Genomic DNA, 24,668 nt, shown 5'->3' on the forward strand with positions numbered 1-24,668 from the left:
TATGACGGCCTCTCATGCTATGGTCCCAGAGATAAACCAGTTGACCCTCCCTCAGTGGTGCATCACGAACATGTTGGTCGTGCTGTTTCTTACGGCGTTCAGTAGCAGCCTTCAAGCGCTCCCATGCCCCCTCAAATGCCACATGCATCCTGGCTCGATGCTCCACAATCCACTCATGAACCAGCCCTCACCAGGTTCCTGGACCCTACCCAACAAGAAACTGACTCAAAATTCTGGCCCTGGTCGGAGTGGATACGACCTGGGACCCCAAACCTGAAAAACCACTCTCAGCCCGCTGGTCTCTAGTCGGAATAGCCAGTGTATATTTACTGAACACATCTGTTAAAACTAAAACATTCTTGTGTCCAGAACAAGAAGGCAAATCTGGGAAGTAACCCCTGCTCCCAAAATGCCAAACCCTCCCAATATCAGGATCTGCTTCCTGTAGCAAAGTCAAATCTTCCAAGGAGAAACTGGGCAATGCTGTAATCACTGCTTGGTTCACCTGCACTACCAGTTCTGCCTCCACTGCCTGCCTCACCACTGCTGGAATAACAAGTCCCCGGTAAGAAACTCTCCCGCATTTCCTGACAAAATTGATTCTGTCTACAGAGGCCAGTCAACATTCCAGTTGCACCTCCCAGAATGATACCGGACCTCAAAATCACAGGAGACCAACTGGGCAGCCCAACGTTGTTCAGTATCTCCCAGTTTAGCAGATGTCAGTTGGCTAAGGGGATTGTTATCGGTATAGACAATGCACTTCTGACCCAGCAGGATACTCCCTAAACTTTCATAGAACTATAGTTGATCATGTTGCACTCAGTGGGCCTAAGACCGCGGCTAACATAAGCAATAGGGCACACCTTACCTCCTTGCTCCTGTGAGAGGACAGCACCCAACCCCCCATGGCTAGCATCCACCTCTAGGATAAAGGGCCGGGAGAAGTCTGCATATGCCAACACTGGTGCGGAAGAGAGCCTATTCTTCAATCCCTCAAAGCTCACCTGACACTGCTCTGTCCAAACCTCAGAAAGCCCCTGATCGACTCGCTTTCTGGGTCCCGAACCAGCACACGCTCCAATTTGGCAAACCCCTCCACAAAGCGGTGATAATAACTGGCAAAACCCAGAAATTAACGAAACTCTGCTACATTAGATGGGCGCCGCCAATCAGCCAACGGCCTCGATCTTTGCAGGGTCGGTTGATACCTCTTCAGCTGATATGACGCGGCCCAAATACTTCACTTCTGTTTGGAAAAACCTGCACTTGCTTAAATTAACCTTAAGTCCTTCACATTCTAACCGACTCAGGACTACCTCCAGATGCTCCAAATGTTGATCTAGAGAGGCAGAAAATACTACCACATCATCTGGGTATAAAAGCAAGGATTGACACTGTTGATCCCAGAACAGCTTCTTTCTTTGTGACTGGAACCTGCTTATACCCACTGGCCAAATCAACAGGCACCACTCAGGGAAATCCAGGGACTCATCAATTTGGGGCAGAGGAAATGTGTCTTTCCTACTTCTGGCATTAAGTTGACAGTAGTCAACGCACATATGCATACTACAGTCTTTCTTTTTAACCAGCACAGTCAGTGAAGCATATGGACTACAGCTTTCTCAAATGATCTGACAGAAGATACTACAGAGTTCAACTTTAAGAAATATTTTATTGATCATCATTGGTCTTCACATATTTTCCACACAGTTATGGTTCACAGAACTAACATATATCAGTTTTGTTTTAATATTTTGTTCCAGGACTTTAATGGTGGTGATATAAAATATGAAATTACATTAGAATACTGTTATGAAGAGATCAGAGGTCAAACTAAATATTTCATCCACAGCAGGTCAGCAGAACATGAACCGTGATCAACACGTGCTATTCAATTAACCAAAAGAAGATGATCGGTTATAAACCAGATAACCAAAGACAACTAATTAAACCATTAAAAACTTCCCATAGACCTGATAATCCCACAATCTAACATCATATTTGCTGCCCAAAACATTCTGCTCAACAAGTCAAACCACATATCTTTTGATTACAGACTTTGGTATCTTCGAGCACAGTTTGAGACACTGAGATCTTTTCTGAAACTCTAGATTAGAAACATAAAATTAGTGTGCTAAAGAGCTTTTTTTTTTTTTTTTTTTTTAACAAATATATCACATTAAGGAAGTTATTTCTATAATTCAAAAATACACTTTAATGTTTACAATTCTCTGATGTTGCTAACATTGCAGGTAAACAAATATAAAATGAGTCTTTTTATAGTGTTTAATTTTTCATTGTTTTACAGTTTTATGATTTAATTATTAGCTTTTCATCAACTCACAAACCCCCCCCAAAAAACCCCAAAAAACAAAAAACTCCTGTTGTAGGGTTTAATAAATTTTACTATAACAAATATGAAAGTACTTGTTCCATGAATGTAAAATTACATATTATAAAGTTTATCATAATTGACTACAAGATTAAGAAAACATTTTCCTCAGTATGTAGCTTATGTAGTTAATTGTGCATTTATTCTTGAGACGTTAATTCTGCATGATATGTCAGTGTATGAGCTAAACCAATTTGTTCACTTAAAAGATTTTTTTTTTCATGAATGAATCATTAATTGAAAGCTGGAGTTAGACTTCATAAGTGAGGGCTAGGACATATTTCGTACTTAACATTTTCTTCCTTTTTTTTTTTTTTTTTTTTGGTTTTGTGCCAAAACCAAGCATCCGAACGTCTAACCAGTAGAATGTCTAACCAGAACATCTAACAGTACTTTTATCAATAAGCATTTAGAGCAAAGTGAAACAAAATCATTTTGAGTGATTAACTGAGAGTTATAAATGCTACCATCTGTATTTCAAGACTTTCTCTGCTAATTTTGACAGAAACATACTGTACATACTACATTCCATGACAGAAGGATCTAAAGTTCTGTCTAAAGTTTGGAAACTTTGGACCTAAGTTTCATTTTTCAAAAACAAGTGTGTGCGTCTTACTCGGAGCAGACTCTACATACATACATAGACTTAATTCATAGTTAAAATGAAAATATACAACAATTTACAACTTTGACATTTCAGAAAGGATCAGTTTACACATCCATTTTACTTTCTTTTTGTTATATTTATTTTTATACTGTTCTTTTAAAAAATAAAATATTTTCACCACCCAACCCACTATTGGCGCTGTAGGTGGTGATCCCTCTCCTTTCTTTTGATGCTGCTATCCTGGTTATCAGAAATGTGTAAACAGCTGTAGGTATTGATCATCAGAAGAGCAGAACTGCACTTGAATGGTTCGATCCTTACCTCATGGGAATAGAATCCTTATAGTTTTCTTGGAGAGGAGGGGTATCCAAGTCACAGCTACCAGTTTAGTGCTTAGTCCCCTCCTCTTCTTGTTATAAGCACCATCAATGGGCAATATCATAAACATTCTTTTCTCTGCTTCTGCATTTAACATCTGCTCTAAATTGTATACATATTTTCTATTGGAATTGTAAGCTGCAAATATTTTTGACATTTGTGATAAATTGCTTGTCAAGTTCCTCATTTTAAGTCACTACAGCATATGGCTAAATAACTGAATCTAAATGTCCAGTAGAGAGCACTAAGTAGGTTCTGTTGATTATGACAGAAATAAGTTATTGAGATTGCCATTTGCAGCCTTTGTAGGTGATTGTTTAGGTAATAATTCTGTAATACAAAAATAGACAGAAAATTCAGACATCAATATACACTTGTCATGAGAATTATTTAGAAAGATTATTTTATATATATATATATATATATATATATATATATATATATATATATATATATATAATTTATGTTATGTTGAAATCATTCTCTTTCATTTCAATGAAGTTTGACTGCGGAGAATGACAGACACTTTCCTAATAAAATGAAATTACACATTTAAAATTCATGGAGTAAATCATCACTCACTGTAGTTTCTCTAATTTACAGTGTGGATCCTTCTGTAGATCTGAGAGCAACTTCAATCCTGATTCCCCTAGTTTATTCAGTTTCAGATTTAGTTCTCTCAGGTGTGAGGGGTTTGATCTCAGTGCTGAAACTAGAGCAGCACAACCTTCTTCTCCAATACTGCAGTTACACAGCCTATAGAGAAACAGTACAAACAATTCTTAATGTTTCCTTCAATGTTGTATATTTATGTATATCTGTAATGTATGTATTTTGAGAGATTTCTATTTTGTGTGTGATCTGCCTACAATGATTTATCAGCCCAGTTTTTAAATTAATTTTTAGATTTTTACAAATACTACTGTTGTTGAGTCACAGAATGCAGTTTTAAGAGTTATGGAAAGCTGACTGTCCAATCAAAATCAAAACTTGTACGAATTGTACACACTGCTCTAAAAATTGTTGGGTGTGATGAGAAAACAACCTGTACAGGAGCTGTATGAGACATCTATTTTAAAACAAGCTAAGAAAATTGTTGCTGATGAGACACACATTTTACATGAGGATTTAAGATGTTACCCTCAGGGAGACGATTGAGGATTTTGATGTGCAAATCAAATCGCAACAAAAATTATTTTGTGCCAACTGCAGTTAAACTATTTAATAGGGAATTGTTTAAATGAAAGAACAGGTAGGGTACTGTTGTTTTATCTGGCTTGTGGTTATTAGTAATTTATTATGTTTGTATTGTTTATGTGAGTTTAATGTTCTGGCTATGTCATGGTTACCCAAGGTGAATTTCCCAGCAATGGGACAATAAAGTATATTCAAATTCAAATAAAAAGTTTCAATGAATCAACTCAGCGTTCCTTCATTTCTTGTTCTAAAGTGACATTTTAGAATTAGTAATGGAGGCTTGGTCTCAACTGTTAAAATGTCAACTTGAGATTTGTATCCGTGGCTGAAGGAAGTAGTTCCGCAAAAGAAGAGCATTTTTAAAGACACTCTTTGAAAAGAGAGTGTTTTTAAAGAAACTGTTTTTGTTTCTTATTTATTTACACACTTGTGCCATCAAACTGTTGTATGAACATAATTTCACACTCATAGCTGTGACTACTCACTGTAATGTCTCTAGTTTACAGTGTGGATCCTTCATAAGATCAGAGAGCAGCTTTACTCCTGAGTCTTCTAGTTTATTATTGCTCAAATCCAGTTCTCTCAGGTGTGAGGGGTTTGATCTCAGAGCTGAAACTAGATCAGCACAACCTTCTTGAAATTTGCATGATTTTAGCCTGCAGATGAAAGGAGAGAAAATATAACTCAAATCATAAAAATACATATGCAATTGTGGAGTCAGTTGAATGTGCACTAGGGCTGGGCGATATATCGCATGCGATTCTCACGCGCATTTCGTCAGTAAAGCCGGTTCCCTGATTACCGCTAAATCGCCATCACCTGCTTTCAAATGGTGCGGCATTTAATAGACAGAGCCGTAGTTCACTGATAAGCCACGCAAATATCGCGTTCTTTATCGAAGGCGATTCATCTGCGATATGAACGTGGCTTATCAGTGAACTACGGCTCTGGCTATTAAATGGCGCTCCGTTTGAAAGCAGGTGATGGCGATTTAGCGGTAATCAGGGAACTGGCTTTACTGACGAAATGCGCGTGAGAATCGCATGCGATATATCGCCCAGCCCTAATGTGCACTTTGTATGATAGCATTCTAAAGAAAAAAAAAAACTGAAAAAACTTGATCCACTGTCTGTGGATCAAGAATTGTGAGCAAACTGCAGAATAAGATGATAAATATAACATGATTTTGGATGCATTTTAAAACAACTTTGAAAACAAATTTTGAACTGTTGTTGATGCCAGGTTAAGGTCATGGGATCAGAACTGATAACTTGTATAACTTGAATACAATGCAAATGTATGTGGATAAAAATGTTTTCCAAATGTATAAATAAATGTTTGTGGTTTGAGACAGAATCCCTGAATTTGGCTTGATATAAGCAGGGTCTATGGGTCTATCAGATCATCAACTCATTAGTCGAGACTCCAAGACCTGAAATGGGTGTGCCAGACAAAGGAGAAGGAATGTGCAGTGCTGGGGAAGCTCCATGAATGTGTTTGGGAACCCCTGGTCTATGGCAAGAACTAAAAGGTCGACATTGAGCTAGACCAATATAATCTACTTTGGAAACTGGATAGAGTCATACCAGGAGAGGTAAATAGCCAGCATATCAAAACAGACTATAAAGGAGATATCATATTAAGTCATCGAGGCAATCTAACTATATGGTGGACATAGGCAAACAGATGCAGGTTCTTGAACACTCAGATTGGGACCTGGACCTTTCCTATTTTTAGAGGGGAATGAGAATCTGCTGGATCAAACACTTAGCCCAAACTGCATAGCAAATCAGTTCATTCTGTTTTGCTTTTTAAAACACTGGGTAGTGACAGAAGATGAGAAGTAGAATTTACTTCAGCTTGAAGGAGCTAAACAGACTAATGAGTGTAAACTTCCTGATAGAACTTCCTGCTTCCAAATTTTCCTATTTAAATTAAATTATGGTTTGTTAAAATAGCTCTGTCTATTGCTCATTTCTTCACTTAGAATATTCATACTTGGCTGAGCCTTAACAGATGCACTATATTGGGTGTCAAAGGACCTTGGATTATACTAAAACCCAAAGTATACTTTTTTTTTTTTCTTTTTTACATGTAAGCGCACAGTCAAACACACAGCCTTGCAAAGTATACTTATTGACCCATACGCGTACACAGACGTTCAGCCAGTTTTTCTCTCGCCACAAGTTATAACCCATGAAAATATGTTTGTATTCATCTTTGTATTTCGGGCTAGAGTTATACAAATGAGGGCACTTTCTAACCTCTTCGTACAATCTCTCATCTATGTGGGCCTCTATTGTCGCTGTAGCTTGCATGCATTCCAGTCTGTTCTGTTTATGCAGTTTTTCTTCGACTACCTTGTGAATCGACAACCCCAGGGCATGGTTGCCATCTTGTGGCAAGGTAAGTTTATATTAAATTAATTATATGTGCATGTGCGACCTGTGTGTACAAAGTATGCATGGTTGCAAAAATCCGACTGTGCATGTACAGTACATGCATACTATTCTGATTACAAAATTTGTGTCATGTGCACTGTGTGCTGACCCTTGCATACTTGTAAAAAATGTAGTATACTTTTGGCTTAAAGGTATATTGTGCTTTCAAAAAACAGAGGAACACTGTATGCTCAGAAGTTCCATGAGATATTTCAGAAGGAGCACTTTAGTGGCGAAAAACACAATAGCAGTCTACAATAGCTTGAAGGACTATGTTAAAAACCTTGTAACCTTTATTCCAGCTGTGACAGGTCTCCGGTCACACACCCTAATGCAATGTTTTTGTTGTTGTTGTTTTTTTTTTTTTTTTTTCTTTTTAATTGACAAAATGTGTTTCGATTGAAACACAGGAGTACAGGATGGCTTAAAAAGTATCATAAATATTTCCAAATCTCATTGTTACATTTACATTTTAACATTTAAAAGGAGTTTGAAAGGATTCTGTACATTGAATAGTTCATACTGTATTGCAGAAAAGAAAAACATAAACAAGATAATACACTGTGGTGTTGCCTTTCAGTAACTATATGGACACTCACTGTAGTTTCCCCAGTTTACACCGGGTATCCTGCAGTAAATCAGAAATCAGCTTTACCACTGAGTCTCCTGTTTCATTGCCACTGAGATTGAGTTCTCTCAAATATGAGGGGTTTGATCTCAAACCTGAAACTAGAGCTTTACAACCCTCCTCAGTAATAGTGCAGTCACACAACCTATAGAGAAAAAAAGATAGTCACACTTTTTCAACATGCACATAAATTAAGCAAAAATGTGTATTACAATTATTTTAAATGAAACTGACCATAAGTTAAACACATAATTGACTCAAAAAGTACAATTCCTTGAACATCCTCTAATAATATAAGGAACAGCCTGAAATTCTTTGGGGGTGTTTCCATTAGTTCTCTAGTTCACTAATCAGTGCACTGGCCAGCATGGAGTCAACCATTTGCAGGGCTGTACCTTTGTGAAAATCATTCCAGTGCACTGAAGCATCTGCATCACAGTGTGTAAAATCTCACAAATGTGAGGAGACACCCAGTTCGCTGTAGCACAAGCTTGGAATGTAACTCCCTTAAAGCGGTGACAACATGAGAAATCTAATTATATTTAATCTTTTTAAATTAATTGTACTATTAAAAAGTTTCAGATTTTAAAACTTCCGTCTCATTGCAAAAACAGTTTTTGTTGAAACCAAGCTGCCAAAAGACTTGTTTTCTACTTTCTACTTGTTTTTTTGAAATGTCACACTGTGGTAGATAGTCAACAGGCTCATTTAAGATAAACAACATTAACAGATCACCGGATATCACAACAAGATGCATTTTTTTAAATATAATTTTGCTACTCTGCTACTTCTGGATCCAACTCAGTCACTTTACAGTTACATTTTCCATCCAATGCACATTATTTAATGTTCCACTTTTAATATCCTTCAGTATTTTAGTCCCTTTAGTCATATCTTCTGCTAACCATATGAACATGCTCATATTGCCTTGAATAGTGTTTCAGTATTTCATATGGATTCTGAAAGTCTATTCTTATAACTCTACAAATTATAACAGAAGGTAGCAGCACCACTGGTCTTCAACAAGCACAAGAAAGCCAATGTCACATCTCTGTTTATCTCTATGCACTGGCTACCATTACCATTAGAAAAAAAAAAAGAAAAAAAAAATGAAACAAATGTGAAGTTAAATTAAAGTCATCTGTGGTGCTTTGTATGGGTAAATTTGATGAAAAGTGATTTCATCGGTCAGCAGCAATGACATTGATAAATTCATTGACATTAAATGCATAAAGTGTAATTGTATTATTTAATCATTGCAGGATCTGCATATTTTTTGTTTTTATTTCAGTGTTTGTTTTTATTAATTTAGAGGGAATATTCCATCTGTTTTTGTGCAAGTGGGATGATTAAAGAACTGTGGCAGTAAACAGCATCTGTCTGGTGTGCAGTCACTTGCACATACATATTATCAAGTGTAATCCAAACTAATAATTTCACTAACCCAGCACTTGCACATAATTTTTTTTTATCACATTATCTTACACATTATCCTAATATTAACTGTATGCACATTTACTACAGAAAAACAAAAGTTATCAATATTATTTCATCTTGACTGTTCTTATTTAATATAAAGTAATTTAATGCAAAGAGTATTTTTAATTATTTTTAGTTTTTTAGTTTACATCCCCAGAAGTACTACATATTTTACAAGGTAAACATTTATTGAAAGTAAATAAGTGAGGACAATTTTTAATATCGAAATGCATTCAATATTACACTTGTCTTTCCATTATGATATTAAATCTTTAAATGTGACTAAATATAGATTTTAAAGTAATGATTTCAAGTTTTGAAAATCTATATTTCAAGGATATCTTTAGGGTGGCTAGTGAGAGCTGGTAAGTGCAATTATCAAGCACATTTCAAACTTTGAAAACATAATGGTGTCACATTCTGTTATCTTTTGTTTTGTTTTCATGAACTTTTAGTTTGTGTTTTTTTTTCTCATTTTTTCCACTTTCCTTTGTTCCTATTTTCCCGCTCATCATTGGTTACACCATGTTTTTTATTAGTTACACCTGTTTTCTTTTAGTTCATTAACGTGTATATATTGCCCTCAGTTCATTCAGTTCATTGCCTGTAGTTGTTTGTGTTGTGTTAGCATACTGTAACAAGTGTTTTTGCTTTTGTAAATTATCATCTCATTTTTGTATATTAAAGTGCTGCAATTAGATCTGCCTTGCCTTGCCTCATCTTCTACCAGATCCTGGTGTAACAAATGGTTAAAATCAAACATTTTTCAAACTCTGTCTGAACGCTGTTCTGCAGTGATACATGTGACCTTTGTGGTGTAAATTCTAGATAAGTAAAAGAAAAAACTGAAATTCCTCCCATATGTCTGTATTACAAAAAGGTTTTGTGCGTGGATATGAAAATTACAAAGTCTATAAACTCAGGAGTTGTTAATCATAGAATAATTCTATATAATAATAACCATTTAACAATATGGAAATAATAGTGAAGCTTACTGAAGTTTCTCCAGTTTACAGTGTGGATCCTTCAGCAGATCAGAGAGCAGCTTCACCCCTGAATGTCCTGGTTTATTGTAGTTCAGATTTAGTTCTCTCAGGTGTGAGGGGTTTGATCTCAGAGCTGAAGCCAGAGCAGCACAACCTTCTTCTTCAATACTGCAGTTACACAACCTGTAGAGAATATATATTAGGGGTGACCCTGAATAGTCGACGATTCGAATCTTCGATAGGAGGAGCCTGATTCGACTACCAATCTCACAGTCGAATCGTCGCAGAGGTGTTATGAGAGAGATATGGGGGCGCTCAATATCTGATTTTACATAGACATAGGCCCTACTGGTTCTTTCCCAATAAGTTAATATACAGCCTATTATGTTAATACCATAAATAAAAATGTGAAAAGAAAGAAGCTTTTAATAAATATTTTTAATGTGCGTGAATAAATCCAACCACCCCTGTGACCGATTTAAGTTTCACTTCCATGATCCGTGACCGGCAGATGAGCATCTTTACGGCAGGGATTAAATCTTCAACAACGTCTGGGATAAAGTGTACAATTGGATGCACTTTGAAATGGTAAAAGATGATCAAAAAAACGTATGATGCAAGTTGTGCCAACAGCTCATGTCCTATACAACTCAACGACAAACACTGCGGCGCGCTTCTGCCGGCCAACGAGCTGACTATAGCGCGCTATTTGAAAAGACTCAAACGGACACAGCCAGATTGCGTGAAAGACTGGATTTTTTTCTCTCAATCAGGTAGGGTAGCTACAAATGATTTCAAACTATTTTAGACGGATGTAATTTTATTTTTGAATGTTTAGCTAAAAAGACTGCCTCTGTCTCTGTCTCTGCCTCTGTCTATTGTCTCTGCAGTTAAAAAGACAAAGTTGACAATTCTGGCTATACTTTCGTTATTTTAATAATTTCTTTAATTTTAATTTATTTATTGATCACTCTGGGTTATCTAATTTAATTTTTTGTGGCTTGTGTTTTGAATATATGTTCCCCTGCACTTCAGGCATTTTGCAGTTTGACTCGATCATATTTCTGTTCTAATTAAATTCTGTAAATTAATGTTTGATAAAAAAAAAATAATATTTTTTTTTATTAAATGAATTAAATTTTTTGGTGCATCAATGTTGCGCTGTAGAGTTAAAGCTTGCTTGCACAGACAGTTTAGCCGATGTAATTTGATTTGCCGACATATGAAATATATATCTGCAGTGTGGCTTTTCTGCAGTTATTAATATATATTTTAAGGTTTATTGATCCAAAATGTTTTTATTCATTTTCTTCTATAGCTTTGAGAGTGTTCTGTACATCGTGGCTGTGAATGTTTATCCAGATTGCCTTTCATTTGTTTAAAAAAGATAAAATCATTGTCAGTTTCGTCTATCACTTGACAGGCAGTTTGGTCGGTTTATTAGAAAGACGTTTCTCTGTGCTGTGTGTGAAAGAAAATAAAAGTTGTCTTAAGCCGCGCCCGCGGGTAGGCTATAGGCCTTTAGGCCTACTTCATTTTCCGTGTCCCGCTCCATCTCGTGCACAGTTCAGCGCGTGGCCCTTTCAAAGTCCGTGCGCACTCTCTAGCGGACTGCTGTTTTTCAAGCTCAAATTTTTTTTTTCTCTCCATTCTGTCACCTGATGGAGTTTGGGTTCCTTGCCACTCTCACCTCTGACTTGCTTAGTTGGGGACACTTAATTTTCAACAATAATATTGATCTGACTGTACTGACAACTGTTGTATAAGAACAGAACTGAGCTGGATGATGATATAATTTGTTTGGTAGAACTGCTTAATAGATTAAATGAACTAATTTAATAATTAATTGATGAATTGCTGAAATGTATAATTTCCCTGTTATATCTGTAAAGCTGCTTTAAAACAATCTGTATTGTTTTAAGGGCTATATAAATAAAGGTGACAGACTTACTATTCTATCAATAGTCTTGTATAACCACATATTTGACTCTCAGTAAGTCTATTCTGTTGCAGCTGATTCTGGCCATGAACCATCCACTTAAACAGAATGAGATTGTCTGATTGATATTTAAAGTAACAAATTTCAGTTGATGTCATTTTGAAATAGATGATATCACAACATTAGATCCTCACCCATTGAAGTAATAGCTCATTTAAAGCATTGTCACAACAGTCTCAACAAAAGGTTGTACAGAAAACAAAAAAAAATATTGAAAAATATGTTCAGAGATAAATAAGGAGTATCAATATCATAAAGGTAATAATATTATTTAAATAAACATTCAGCCCATTGGTTCTCAATGACAACATGATAATAACAAGGTAACAATTTCAAATCAACACTATAATAACTAATAAGACTCACTGTAGTTTCTCCAGTTTACAGTGTGGATCCCTCAGTAGATAAGAGAGCAGCTTCACTGAGTCTCCTGGTTTATTATAGTTCAGATTCAGTTCTCTCAGGTGTGAGGGGTTTGAACTCAGAGATGATGCCAGAGCAGTACAAACTTCCTCTTCAATACTGCAGTTACATAGCCTGTAGAGAGAAAGTGAAACACCGTCACATTTACAGCTCAATACAACTGAAATTCCAAAAGATGAAATTAAGTCTTGAGATGTAAGTGTCTGACTGATCTGTCCAGTGAGGCTGTTGTTTTAAATACAGTGGGGTACAAAAATCTCAGAAAACAATAAATCTGGGCTGAAAATAAGCAAAGGCTTTGGCTCTTATAAAAAGTAAAAAAAAAAAAAAAGAAAGAAAAAGAAAAAAGAAAAAAAAAAAAGGCTTCTTATAAAAGATTATTTGCCATTGCAGCCACTTATTTGTTTTGAGGACAAACACTGCGTCTACAGTCTCGCACACAATCTATCTCCATGTTTTTCTATTCATTATTTTTTAATATTGTCCATGTACATTGTTAGATACATATAACATGCCATTTTACCTGAAGTCTCAGACTTTTAGACCCCATTGTTACAGAAAAATAGTTATAAAAAAATATAAAGAAATAAATTATTTGTCATTCAAAAATCTGTCAATACAGCAGCACTCACAGTAACTTCTCCAGTTTACAGTCTGGATCCTTCAATAGATCAGAGAGCAACCTCCCTCCTGAGTGCCTTGGTTTATTCCAGCTCAGATCCAGTTCTCTTAGGTGTGAGGGGTTTGATATCAGAGCTGAAACCAGAGCAACACAACCTTCTTCTCCAATACCACAGTTATACAACCTGTAGAGAATATATATAAACAGTAATTCAGCTAAACTTCTGAACAATCCTCAAAAGTAATCCTGTACAAAGAAATATCCTTCAGAGATCCTTCAGAAATATCCTTCAGAGATCAACACACAAATAGATACAGCAGGCAAAATTATGTGAATTGTTAGTGTTTGACTGATGTATTAACATTAAAACAAAAAAACTTTTTATGGTTGTAACAAAAAAATGAGCTATATATACACAAAAAGTGAAGATGTAGTGCAGGGGTTCCCAATCCTACGCCTAAAAGGATTACTATTCTACAGAGGCTTTAGGAGTGTTAGAGTGTCTCCAGGCAGGTGTGTTGGAGCAGGCTGGAGTTACAATCAGCCAGATGTTAGCCCTCCAGGTTTGAGAACTACTGGTCTAGATGTTTCTTCTATTCTTGTAACTTTTATGTCTTTCATATTACATATAAAAAAGCTTTGAGTATTGTCTTACTTAAGTGTCTGCAGTTTACATTGAGGATTCTTCAGTCCATCAGAGAGCAGCTTCACTCCTGAATCTTGCAGATTGTTGTAATTCAGGTTCAGCTCTCTCAGACTTGAAGAGTTTGAGCTGAGAATTGAGGCCAGTGTTGAACAGCTCTTCTCTGTCAGATTACAGCTCTGTAGACTTTAAGAGAAATTATTAAATAACCATGTAACTACAGACACTCAAAAGATCTCTCATTATCATTTAGCCTTTTGACAAAACCAGTGTTAATATCAACATTGTTTTCACAGATGAAAACAAGACGATAACTAAATAAAAACCAGCATAGAATGACAAAAACTATGATGAAAATCTATTGACTTTTTTGTCAATAGACGAAAATGTTAGGGAAGGGCGATTTGGGAAGAGATACAGTCAGAACTGATGTCCTGTGTGGTAGATGCACACATTTGAATTTTAACATGCTGATCTACCTGGCAGGACATAAATTGGCATACACTTAGCTCGTTACATGTCTCATAAAACATTCAAAAATGTAAATGTCTGGGAGAAAGAGAAGAGCAGAAATATGGATAAATCTGAAAAAGCGTGTGCACACACTCAAAGTATGAATAATGCCAAAACCATATGTTCTTCTTTAGAAGAAGTGGTTTTATTTATTTTAACACTCTGAGGTCTGAGGGTATCGCCGGCGATACCACCGTGGTTTTTTTCTTATCAGTGTGAAAGAGACTCAAAATACTCTGTCAATTTTGCACATACAATTAAGAGTTATACACCATTTTAATCTGTGGAATATCTTCTTTCATTTGTGTACACTCAGAGTAAAAACAAAATGTTGTGCTTTTAGTAAAATAAAGAAAACTAACATGATGCGTGATCTCTCGTCTCCCTCTGAACGAACTCCAATCTGATAGTTCTTAGAAAATGAACTGTAACTTAGTGAATACTAATGACAAAAAAATTACACTTATGTCTAAAAAAACGTTAAGATGTCAGGTTTTAAAACATATAAGTCAAATCGAAAACAAACCTTCTGTGTTTATGTAATCTGTATGAAAAGAGAGCCATGTCAGAAGTCTGTGACGCAGCTCATTATCCGCTAATGCGGCCACGCCCACGGAGCGAGCGCTATTCAGACGCAAATTCAGTCAATACATGTATACATTATCTCAATCGTGTATTTATTGTCTTCAAAAGTGTTTTGAATAGCCATATTTAGCGATCTCTTGCCTCTGTTAGTTCCTTGATTGTCACATGATATGCCTCTTCTTTTACTGAGGCATTTGTGGACAAAAGGGGCAGAGTGCCCTCCGGCTGCAAGTAGCCTATGAATTAAAAACACAGCATCCAGCGCTCATAATGATGACAATAAATATAGAATAATAAATATTACTCCTCTGTATAGAAAATTGATATAAACATATGAGAATCCATCAATATTTCTCCAAATGTGTATGCTTTTAAGCATATTAAGAAATTATGGTCAATATAAAATTTTAGATCTTAGATCTTTTTAATGATGTATAGTTTGTCAACTGCACATCAACATTTAGGCTCTATAATATAACAAATATTGTAGCCTATATGAAATGCCCTAGAGGTAGGAATGTTCAGACGCGTTGCATCACAGAAATACATTATATTTTAAAGTATATTAAAATAGAAAACCATTATTTGGTTAGAGACTTGAGACTTCTTTTAAAACATTATAATGGCAATGTGTTCAATCTTTTGACTGGTAGTGTAATTTAACATAGGCCTATACAAAATTTTCTTCATATCATGTGCAATAATATGTGCATGCATGAGATCACAAAAATCATGTTTTTTTTGTCCTGAGTGGACTTTAATCCTGTTATCAGCATGATCACAGAGGGTTTTTTCACAGCCTACCTGACTGAAAGGCCTCATTAATATGCAAGTCATTTCAGGTCATTATTATTCAATTCTTTTGTCTTCTCAGGTGAGAATCACCCATTATACATGAGGATTCACGCCTCCATGCATACTGTGTTTCTTGACCAAAAGTGTCTTAGAAAATTTAAATCTCTCTATTGTTTTATATGAAGGAGTAGGCAGCATAATTTTTACATAATTCTGAAGCAAAAACTCTAGTCTACAACCTCCAATACCCAGAAGTCGTATGAACACAGATTTAATATACTTTTTTTGGCCTTATTTCAGTGACTTAAGTTTTTTGTTTTTTCAATAACCACGCATAAACATTATTCCTTCAAAAATACAAAAATGTATGTACATGTTCCTCACATATTATTGTAGTCTAGTTTGTGCTGAATACAATGTAATGACACTTTTGTCGTTTATATGTTTATGAACAACTGAAAAAAGCACAAATGTCAGGGCATGTCAAAACTTCTCCAAGCCCCAAATCAGCCTCAGACTCCAGAGGGTTAAGATAACATTTTTTTATATATAAATTTCAGCACAGTTAAATCTGTTTGTATTGCATTGTCACAGTCACCAGCCAGAATGCCCATGATTACCACCAGAGGGCACTCCATCCCAGACTATTGCCACACCATCTCGGACTTCATTACCCATAACCCACTGCTGGACTAATCAGCCATGATTGTCTAGAGCTGTGTCTGAGCCAATTAGATTTTAGTTGACTAAATCTACTGTAGATTTAGTCAACTAAAATCTTGTAATATATAATTAAAACAATTCAGATGACTGAAATATGACTAAAATTAAATGGCATTTTTAGTCAAAAGACTATGACTAAGGCTACGTCCACACGAAGCCGGAGCTTACCCTAAACCAATCTTTTTTTCCTCATCTCAAAAAATATCTGCGTCCACACGAAACCACTGAAACAACTCAAAATGATGTAGTATACATGCCAGACGATTATGTGGCGCTGTAATTGTCACAGAAATGCACTTAAAGCAGCGAAGAAGACTTGGAGCATGCGCATAAACCTTGCGCACTGAATTCAAACTATATCAAAGCTTAGAAATAACGCTTTATTTTGGCTCAGTAGCTTCTCTAGCACGAACGCAAGCATGTAGAGTCTGTTATTGCTGTTGTTGGTGCTGTTTTGTGGTGTTAGCGTGTCTGACTAGGGTCGACACGTGGGGTGATGACATCATTGTTTCAGAAAATATACGGATTGCCCCGTCCACACAATAACGCAAAGACTGTGTTTTCAAATTTTTCCACTCTGGGACCCGGTTTCAAAAAATAGGGGTTTCACCTTTCGAAAACACCAGATCCGTGTGGACAAAATGCCTATCCGATAAAAATGTTTTGCCTATTCACAGAAATGCTTCTCTCTGCGTGGACGGGGCCTAAAACTAAATCAAAATTGTCAAAATTAACACGGGACAAAACTCAATACATATCTCAATTTTTATGTATTTGCTTTTAAATTACTTAAAACATTTTTTTTATTAAATGGCACCTATTGTGCAAAATTCACTTTTACATGGTGTTTGAACATCAATGTGTGTTGACAGTGTGTGAACACAACCACCCTATAATGATAAAAATCCACCCACTCCTTTTTTTTAATTCTCATTCTTCATGAGCCAAGTCAAGTCACAGTTGATCTTCCTGAGCCAAGTCAAGTCACAGTTGATCTTCGTGAGTCAAGTCAAATCACAGCTGATCTTCATGAGTCCAGTCAAGTCTCTGCTGATCTTCCAGTCACATCACATCTCCGCTGATCTTCCAGAGTCACGTCACGTTTCCGCTGATCTTCCAGAGTCATGTCACGTCTCCACTGATCATCCAGAGTCACATCACGTCTCCGCTGATCGTCCAGAGTCACGTCTCTGCTTATCTTCCAGAGCCACGTCACGTCTCAGCAGATCTTCCAGAAGCCTCGTCACGTCTCAGTGGATCTTTCAAAGTCTTGCCACATCATGTCTGACACCCCAGAGTCACGTCTTGTTGCGGTTGACGTACCACAACTCTCCTCTGTTCTGTCAGGGGAACCTGTCATCAAGCGTCAGAGGTTGGCATACAGTGTGGAGGATCCACCGCTGGTGTCAGTACATACAGCTGGTTTTGCTAAACCAATTGATTTTAGCCCACCTGCTTCTGAACTGATTCCCCTGTCTGCAACGTTCCACATAATGGGGGTCGCCTTATGGTGTATCTGGGCCACATACATCAACGCAGAATCTCCAGAGGTGGCGACTTATGATGGAGAATCTTCTGGAGGTAGTTACTACCATTGCAATTTCCCTAGAGGTGACGGCATATGCTGCAGAACCTCACAAAGCAGCGGTGCTTGTTTCAGGCCACGCCTGAGTACTAAGCCAAGATGGCTGCCACGCCTGAGCCTTCAGCCGAGATGGCTACCATGCCTAAGCCCTCAGCCAAGATGGCTGCCATGCCTGAGCCCTCAGCCGAGATGGCTGCCATGCCTGAGCCCTCAGCCGAGATGGCTGCCACGCCTGAGCCCTCAGCTAAGATGGCTGCCACGCCTGAGCCCTTAGCCAAGATGGCTGCCATGCCTGAGCCCTCAGAGACTGCAGCGTTGGCCTTTATGGCCACTGCCATTTGGTGTGTGTTGGCTGCGCACACATCAACTCCAGTCCCAGAGCCTGCTCCCATCCATGAATCTGCTCCTGAACTTGCTTCAATCTATGAGTCCAATCTGAGTCCAGTCCAGATTTTGTCCCAGTCCTTGAATCCAGCCTTGTGGTCGTCCCTGAGTTTCCTGCCCATCTTGACAAAACCACGGAGGTCATCTCTGAGTTCTCTGTCTGCCCTGAGACTACTATGGAGGTGGTCTCTTGAGTTTCCTGTCTGCCTCGACAGAGGTCATACCAGAACTGTCTGCCTTCCTCAACGCAACCAGAGAGGACATTCCAGTCAGAGCCCTGGAGGGCTCTTCTGAGCTCCCTGCCTGTCCAGTTATGGCCCTAGTGGCCAATGCTAACCTCTCTGTGTTTCATGTTTCAGTTTCACCTGATCAGCCATGGTAGTTTCCAGAATTACCAGATCTGCTGTGGTGGTGGTCTGCTCCACCATGGGGGTCTTCAAACCTGTCTGCACTGCTGTGGTGGTCGTCTACTTCGCCGTAGGGGTCTTTAAGCCCATCTGAACTGCTGTGGTGGTCATCTGCTCCACCGTGGGGTGTCTTCAAGCCGGTCTATCCAGCCTTCTCCCCCCTGGCCTCCAGGCCGCCTTCCTTTCCACGGACCGGGCCCTCCATCCGCCCCCTGGTCCACCTCCATGCCACCTCCCTCTTGGATTTCTGGTTTTTAGGAGTGTCTGGAAGCCACTCCTTTGAGCGGGGGCTATGTCACGATCCCAGTTCTGTTTTGTATGGACTCTTGCACCACACTAACTTTTGCACTTCACCCCGGACTACATTTTGCACCTCTCTTGGACTACTGCCTGTTTCCCCTGGATTATTCTTTAGCCTAGCCCTCTTGGATATTTTTTGCCACAGAATGACCACGCTTCTCCCTGGATTACTCTTCTGTCTTGCCCTCTATATACCTGAATGCCATTGACAGACCCTTGCCTTTTTTGACCATGTTTTGGAATAAATCTTTGCATATGGATCCGCACACCACAGTGTCTCAGAACAAGCCTTTTGCAGATTCTAGGCAAAGTGACTTTGCACAGGCCCAGCCCATGACTGCTGACAGACTCTGCCATATTAGCATAGACCCTGTCCTGAGCGAGTTGTACACAGTCCACAATTTTCTCCAGGCTAGAGCAGCTGTAGTGACAAGAATGTCTCATAAGCGATTGAGGTGTTTTGTTGTTGGATGTAAGAGTGAACATAACAGTCTTAATGTACTCCCGACTTCAGAGCCGCTGAGGACACAATGATTTACTTTTATTTTTGAAGGGAATGAGGCCCCATATACATAAATTAGTTTATTTCTGCGTGAATTATTTTACACCAGACTGCTTTGTGAACGAATGTCAATACAAAGGGACAATACAAAACCCAGGTTTTGCTAAATAGTTGTTACTCAAGGATGGATCATTACCAGCTGTTTGTGATCCAGCTTACAGTCTCCAGAGCGATACTAGATATGGCAGTAATGAAAGGGAGCATTTTATTACAGTTCATCGAAGTTGATTAACAGATATAAAGCTTACCAGTTTATTAAGCACCCCCCTGAAAAGGCATAAGGTCTATATATTTGTTTACTGTTAATTGTAACGTGTTTCTGTGTAATTTGCTGTGTATGTTGATGATAATGCAAGGGAGACAGAGTGTTTGGATAATATTTTAATGCACACTTCTTGCACTGTGTTTTATTAAGCTCTATATCTGTTCTATTGCACAGATATAGTTCATACTGCACCACTGACCAACTGAAACCTGGTCTAAAGTCAATGAATACGCCATGGCTTTTAAAGGGAATGGGAAATGAGAATCTGATTGGTTTATTGCACGTTATGCCCAAAACACACCCATTACTCATTAAGAGAATAGGGAAAACACTTTTAGACAATGCGCCGGGCGCACCAACCATTTTTCCTATCCTTAAACTAGCAAAAGTGGATTCGGACACGCCCTAAGTGCACTTGCATCGTTTAGACCATGCGCTTAGATCGTTAAAATAGGGCCATATTAGTGTGTTCTGTCACCTGACACTGGAGAATGAGCTCTTGAAGCTCCACCCTCTTAGGCCGGGAGCATCGGCTTATTTTGCATTTAAAGGGACACACACTAAAACGGCACGTTTTTGCACAATTTTAACATGCCATAAAAAATTATCTGTGGGGTGTTTTGAGCTAAAACTTCACATACACACTCTTTGGGCCATCAGAGACTTATTTTAAATCTTGTAAAAAGGGGCATAATAGGTGCCCTTTAAAATAAATAATAAGTTTGGACAAAATTTCATCCTATTTCACTTGGCACTTGGTGCTGTGCATTAAACTGTGCATTAAACCAGTGGTTCTCAAACCTGTCCTGGGGACCCCCCACCACTGCACATTTTGCATGTCTCCCTCATCTAACACACCCAATTCAACTCTTGCAGTCTCTACTAATTAGCTGATGACTTGAATCAGGTGTGTTAGATGAGGGTGACATGCAAAATGTGCAGTGGTGAGGGGTCCCCAGGACAGGTTTGAGAACCACTGCATTAAACTACCAAAGTAAAATAGCAGGTAATAGAGGAAAATATTACTATTCACTGTTTTACTATATTTACTAGTTACTGTTAAAAACAATTAAAAAGGTCTGCAAAGTTACAAAGCACAAAGACACTCTAAAGGGAGTTATGAGGGAGTTATCATTCTCTATATGAGTAAGCACTGTTTCTGAACTCCCTGAAAGGCCTCCATTGTAGACTTAAACTTTCTTCTGGGAATGTACGTGTCACAATATTCCTTAATTAAATAATCCATAAAACAGAAAACAGGTGTTGCAACATATTATAAGAATTTTTTAAGGCCATTTTTTTCTTTTACATTAAATGATGTAAACATATTCTAGTAGACCACATAAACAAAATGCATGAACACATAAACAAAATGATGAACCTGTAACCATGTTAATGATTTTAAACAAAAAAACATGGCCTTTATGCATGTTTTGTTGTTGTTGTTGTTGTTGTTTCTACATGTAGTGACATGGATTCCTGCAGGCACCTTCTTAGAATTTAAATAAGTTTGTTGTGCTTCACACAAAATCCACCAGGTGGTACATGGAACAACATTCTGTAGCACAACACAGTAGTTAGACTGCTTTTGGCAACTGTAATGATTAATCTTTAAATGTGCCTAGATTTATAGACGGCTTTATTTATTAACATAAAATTAAAATTGTTTTCAGATCATATCTGATCATTTTTTAACTACACGTTTAATGTTGTGACAAAGTCACAGTTGTGAGATACAGTGTCATGTTGGAATTGCAGAGTTGTCAAGTCTCAAAATACAAAATACAAGACAATATCACAAGTGCTTGATAAATTCTTCAGCGTATAACTTACATTTCACCTTTATTTTATATACTCTTATATAAAATTCAAATAATGTCATACTGATATTTCCATTTCACAAAACAATTTGTGACAACAATTTGTGAGTTAGTTCAACTTTAAAGATGCACTTACATGCGTGTCAAACAGACGGAGAGAAATGTTAAGACTAAAATAAGCATTTTGATTTGTTGTCGGACATCAAATTTATGCAAGGAAAGGTATTTAAAAAAAAATAATAATAATAATAATTGACGTCTTAATACTGTCACGATCACCGTCTGCTCCTGTCACTTCCCGGACTACATTCCCCATAATCCTCTCTGCCAATCACCTGCACTCACTCCACCAATCACTACACTAATCACCACACCCAGCTGCAGCTCATTACCAGGACTATAAAGGACTGTCACACACACCACCTCACTGCAAAGTCTTGTTAACATTGTTGCAATTCTGAGCGTTATTATCCTGTCTGATACCGTTCATGCCTGTTACCTGTTCTACGATCCTTTGCTGCCTACCTCTGACCTGTGCCTTGTATACCCACCTGTGAGTGATATCTGTCTGTCCTGATCTTTGCCTGTTTCCTGACTACGACTCTGCCTGTTCCTTGCTGTTCCTGTTTGCCCCTGTTCGACCCAGCCTGTACGACTATGCTCACTTTAAATAAAAGCTTGCAAATGGATCTCTGCCTGAGTCCCGATTCGTTACAAATACTAAGTCCTGCATAGTTTTTCACATTTTCTGTTGCTTATTGTGAAAAATTAATTAAAATCATCCCATTTTTCCCCCCACACCACTCACAAGGCTAAACCGCACATTATCACTGTGTTTGGAAGCACATGTTTTTGTGAATCAGATGTTTTCCATAGTCCTTTAGACAAATTGACGACAATAATAGGATCTAATCCTATAATTTAGTTATTTTACTAGGTTTTGATCACAACTTAGATCAGGAATAGGCAACTTATGTCCTGGAGGGCTACTGTCCTGCAGAGTTTAGCTCCAACTCTGATTTAAAAAAAAAAAAAAAAAAGGCCTGTAGCTTTTAGTAATAATGAAGTGTTAAACAATACATGTTTAGCCTATCAGCATGAAACCCATACATTTTTTGCCGTGTCTAAAGATGATCTGAATTGAATTTGGTGAAAATTAAACCAACCATTTAAAAGGAGTTCAATAAAGTAGGTATTCAATGAAATTCAAAATGACAGCAAGTTCGACTGACTATGGTATAATTGGTATCATTGTTCGAAGTATTACTTAAGGAATCTATAAAGCTTCACTACAATAGACAGAATTTATCAAAAGCAGCACAGCAGTAATGGCTTTATGAACTTCTTTACTTACAATATTGATAATATTAGAGAGAAAATTATAATTATAACTATGCTAACCGTCTACTACAGTATCACATCAGACAGTGCATTGTAGTGTCCCTGAGGAAAAATTCCATTCATTCATTGCTATAGGAGAGGAAAGAATGTCTAAACTCTTTAAATCATCTAAATCAACATGTATGTTAGACCCTATGTCGACTAAGCTACTGAAAGAGATGCTTCCATAGAGCCACTTCTTAATATCATTAATTCATCTTTGTCATTAGGATACGTACCGAAGATATTAAGCTGGCTATTATTAAAGGGATAGTTCACCCAAAAATGAAAATTTGATGTTTATCTGCTTACCCCCAGCGCATCCAAGGTGTAGGTGACTTTCTTCAGTAGAACATAAATGATGATTTTTAACTCCAACCGTTGCCGTCTGTCAGTCAAATAATGCTAGTGGATGGGAACTTCTACTATAAGAGTAAATAAAACTTGCATAGACAAGTCCAAATTAAACCTTGCGGCTCGTGACGACACATTAATGTCCTAAGACACGAAACGATCGGTTTGTGTGAGAAACCGAACAGTATTTATATAACTTTTTACCTCTAATACACCACTATGTCCAACTGCATTCATCACTCGATTCGTTTGGTCTGATCGCGCTCTGACAGCGGCAGTGATGTCTCGTGCATATACTTCAATGAGAGCGAGACATCACTGCTGCTGTCAGAGCGCGATCAGACCTTACTAACGAGTGCTGCACGCGGTTGGACATAGTGGTGTATTAGAGTTAAAAAATGATATAAATACTGTTCGGTTTATCGCACAAACCGATCGTTTCGTGTCTTAGGACATCAATGTGTCGTCACGAGCCGCAGGGTTTAATTTGGACTTGTCTATGCAAGTTTTATTTACTCTTATAGTAGAAGTTCCCATCCACTAGCATTAATTTGACTGACAGACGGCAACGGTTGGAGTTAAAAATCATCATTTATGTTCTACTGAAGAAAGTCACCTACACCTTGGATGCGCTGGGGGTAAGCAGATAAACATCAAATTTTCATTTTTGGGTGAACTATCCCTTTAAACCTCGTTAAAAAAACGCAACTTGATCCTACAGAATTAGTTAATTGCAGGCCAATCTTGAACCTTTTCTGTCAAAGACACTAAAGTCAGTATCTTCACAACTATGCTCCTTTTTAGAAAGAAATTGTATCTATGAGGATTTTCCAGTCAGGATTTAGACCGTACCATAGTACTGAGACAGCTCTCATTAGAGTTACAAATTATTTGCTCTTATCATCAGGTCGTGGCTCTATTTCTCTATTAGTGTTACTGACTCTTAGTGCTGCATTTGACAATATTGACCACAACATTCTTTTAAATAGACTAGAAAATTATGTTGGCATTAGTGGAATTGCATTTGGCATGGTGCAAATCATACTTATCTGACCGTTATCAGCTTGTAGTAGTAAACAAAGAGATATATCATATCATACAACATAACACATTATCTACTTCTATAATTCAAATCATGTAAATTGTTAGGCTCCATAAATTAGGTCAGCCTGAACTGGGAACACTTCCCATAACACC

At 37.6% G+C, this 24,668-nt stretch overlaps 1 protein-coding gene across 1 annotated transcript in view; it reads right to left on the reverse strand.

The window, feature by feature from the left end:
• Positions 1–2,689: 2,689 nt before the first annotated feature.
• The window catches only part of LOC125260214 (NACHT, LRR and PYD domains-containing protein 12-like), a 40,410-nt gene continuing 18,431 nt past the window's right edge, over positions 2,690–24,668 (reverse strand). Inside the window, 8 exon segments of the mRNA XM_048178453.1 lie at positions 2,690–3,710; positions 3,963–4,136; positions 5,063–5,233; positions 7,618–7,791; positions 10,121–10,294; positions 12,477–12,647; positions 13,166–13,339; positions 13,811–13,984. Coding sequence (XP_048034410.1) covers positions 3,698–3,710; positions 3,963–4,136; positions 5,063–5,233; positions 7,618–7,791; positions 10,121–10,294; positions 12,477–12,647; positions 13,166–13,339; positions 13,811–13,984 — 1,225 coding nt within the window. The 3' untranslated portion in view covers positions 2,690–3,697.

The sequence above is a fragment of the Megalobrama amblycephala genome, linkage group LG24 (genome assembly GCF_018812025.1).
Source record: "Megalobrama amblycephala isolate DHTTF-2021 linkage group LG24, ASM1881202v1, whole genome shotgun sequence".
NCBI classification, from domain to species: domain Eukaryota; kingdom Metazoa; phylum Chordata; class Actinopteri; order Cypriniformes; family Xenocyprididae; genus Megalobrama; species Megalobrama amblycephala.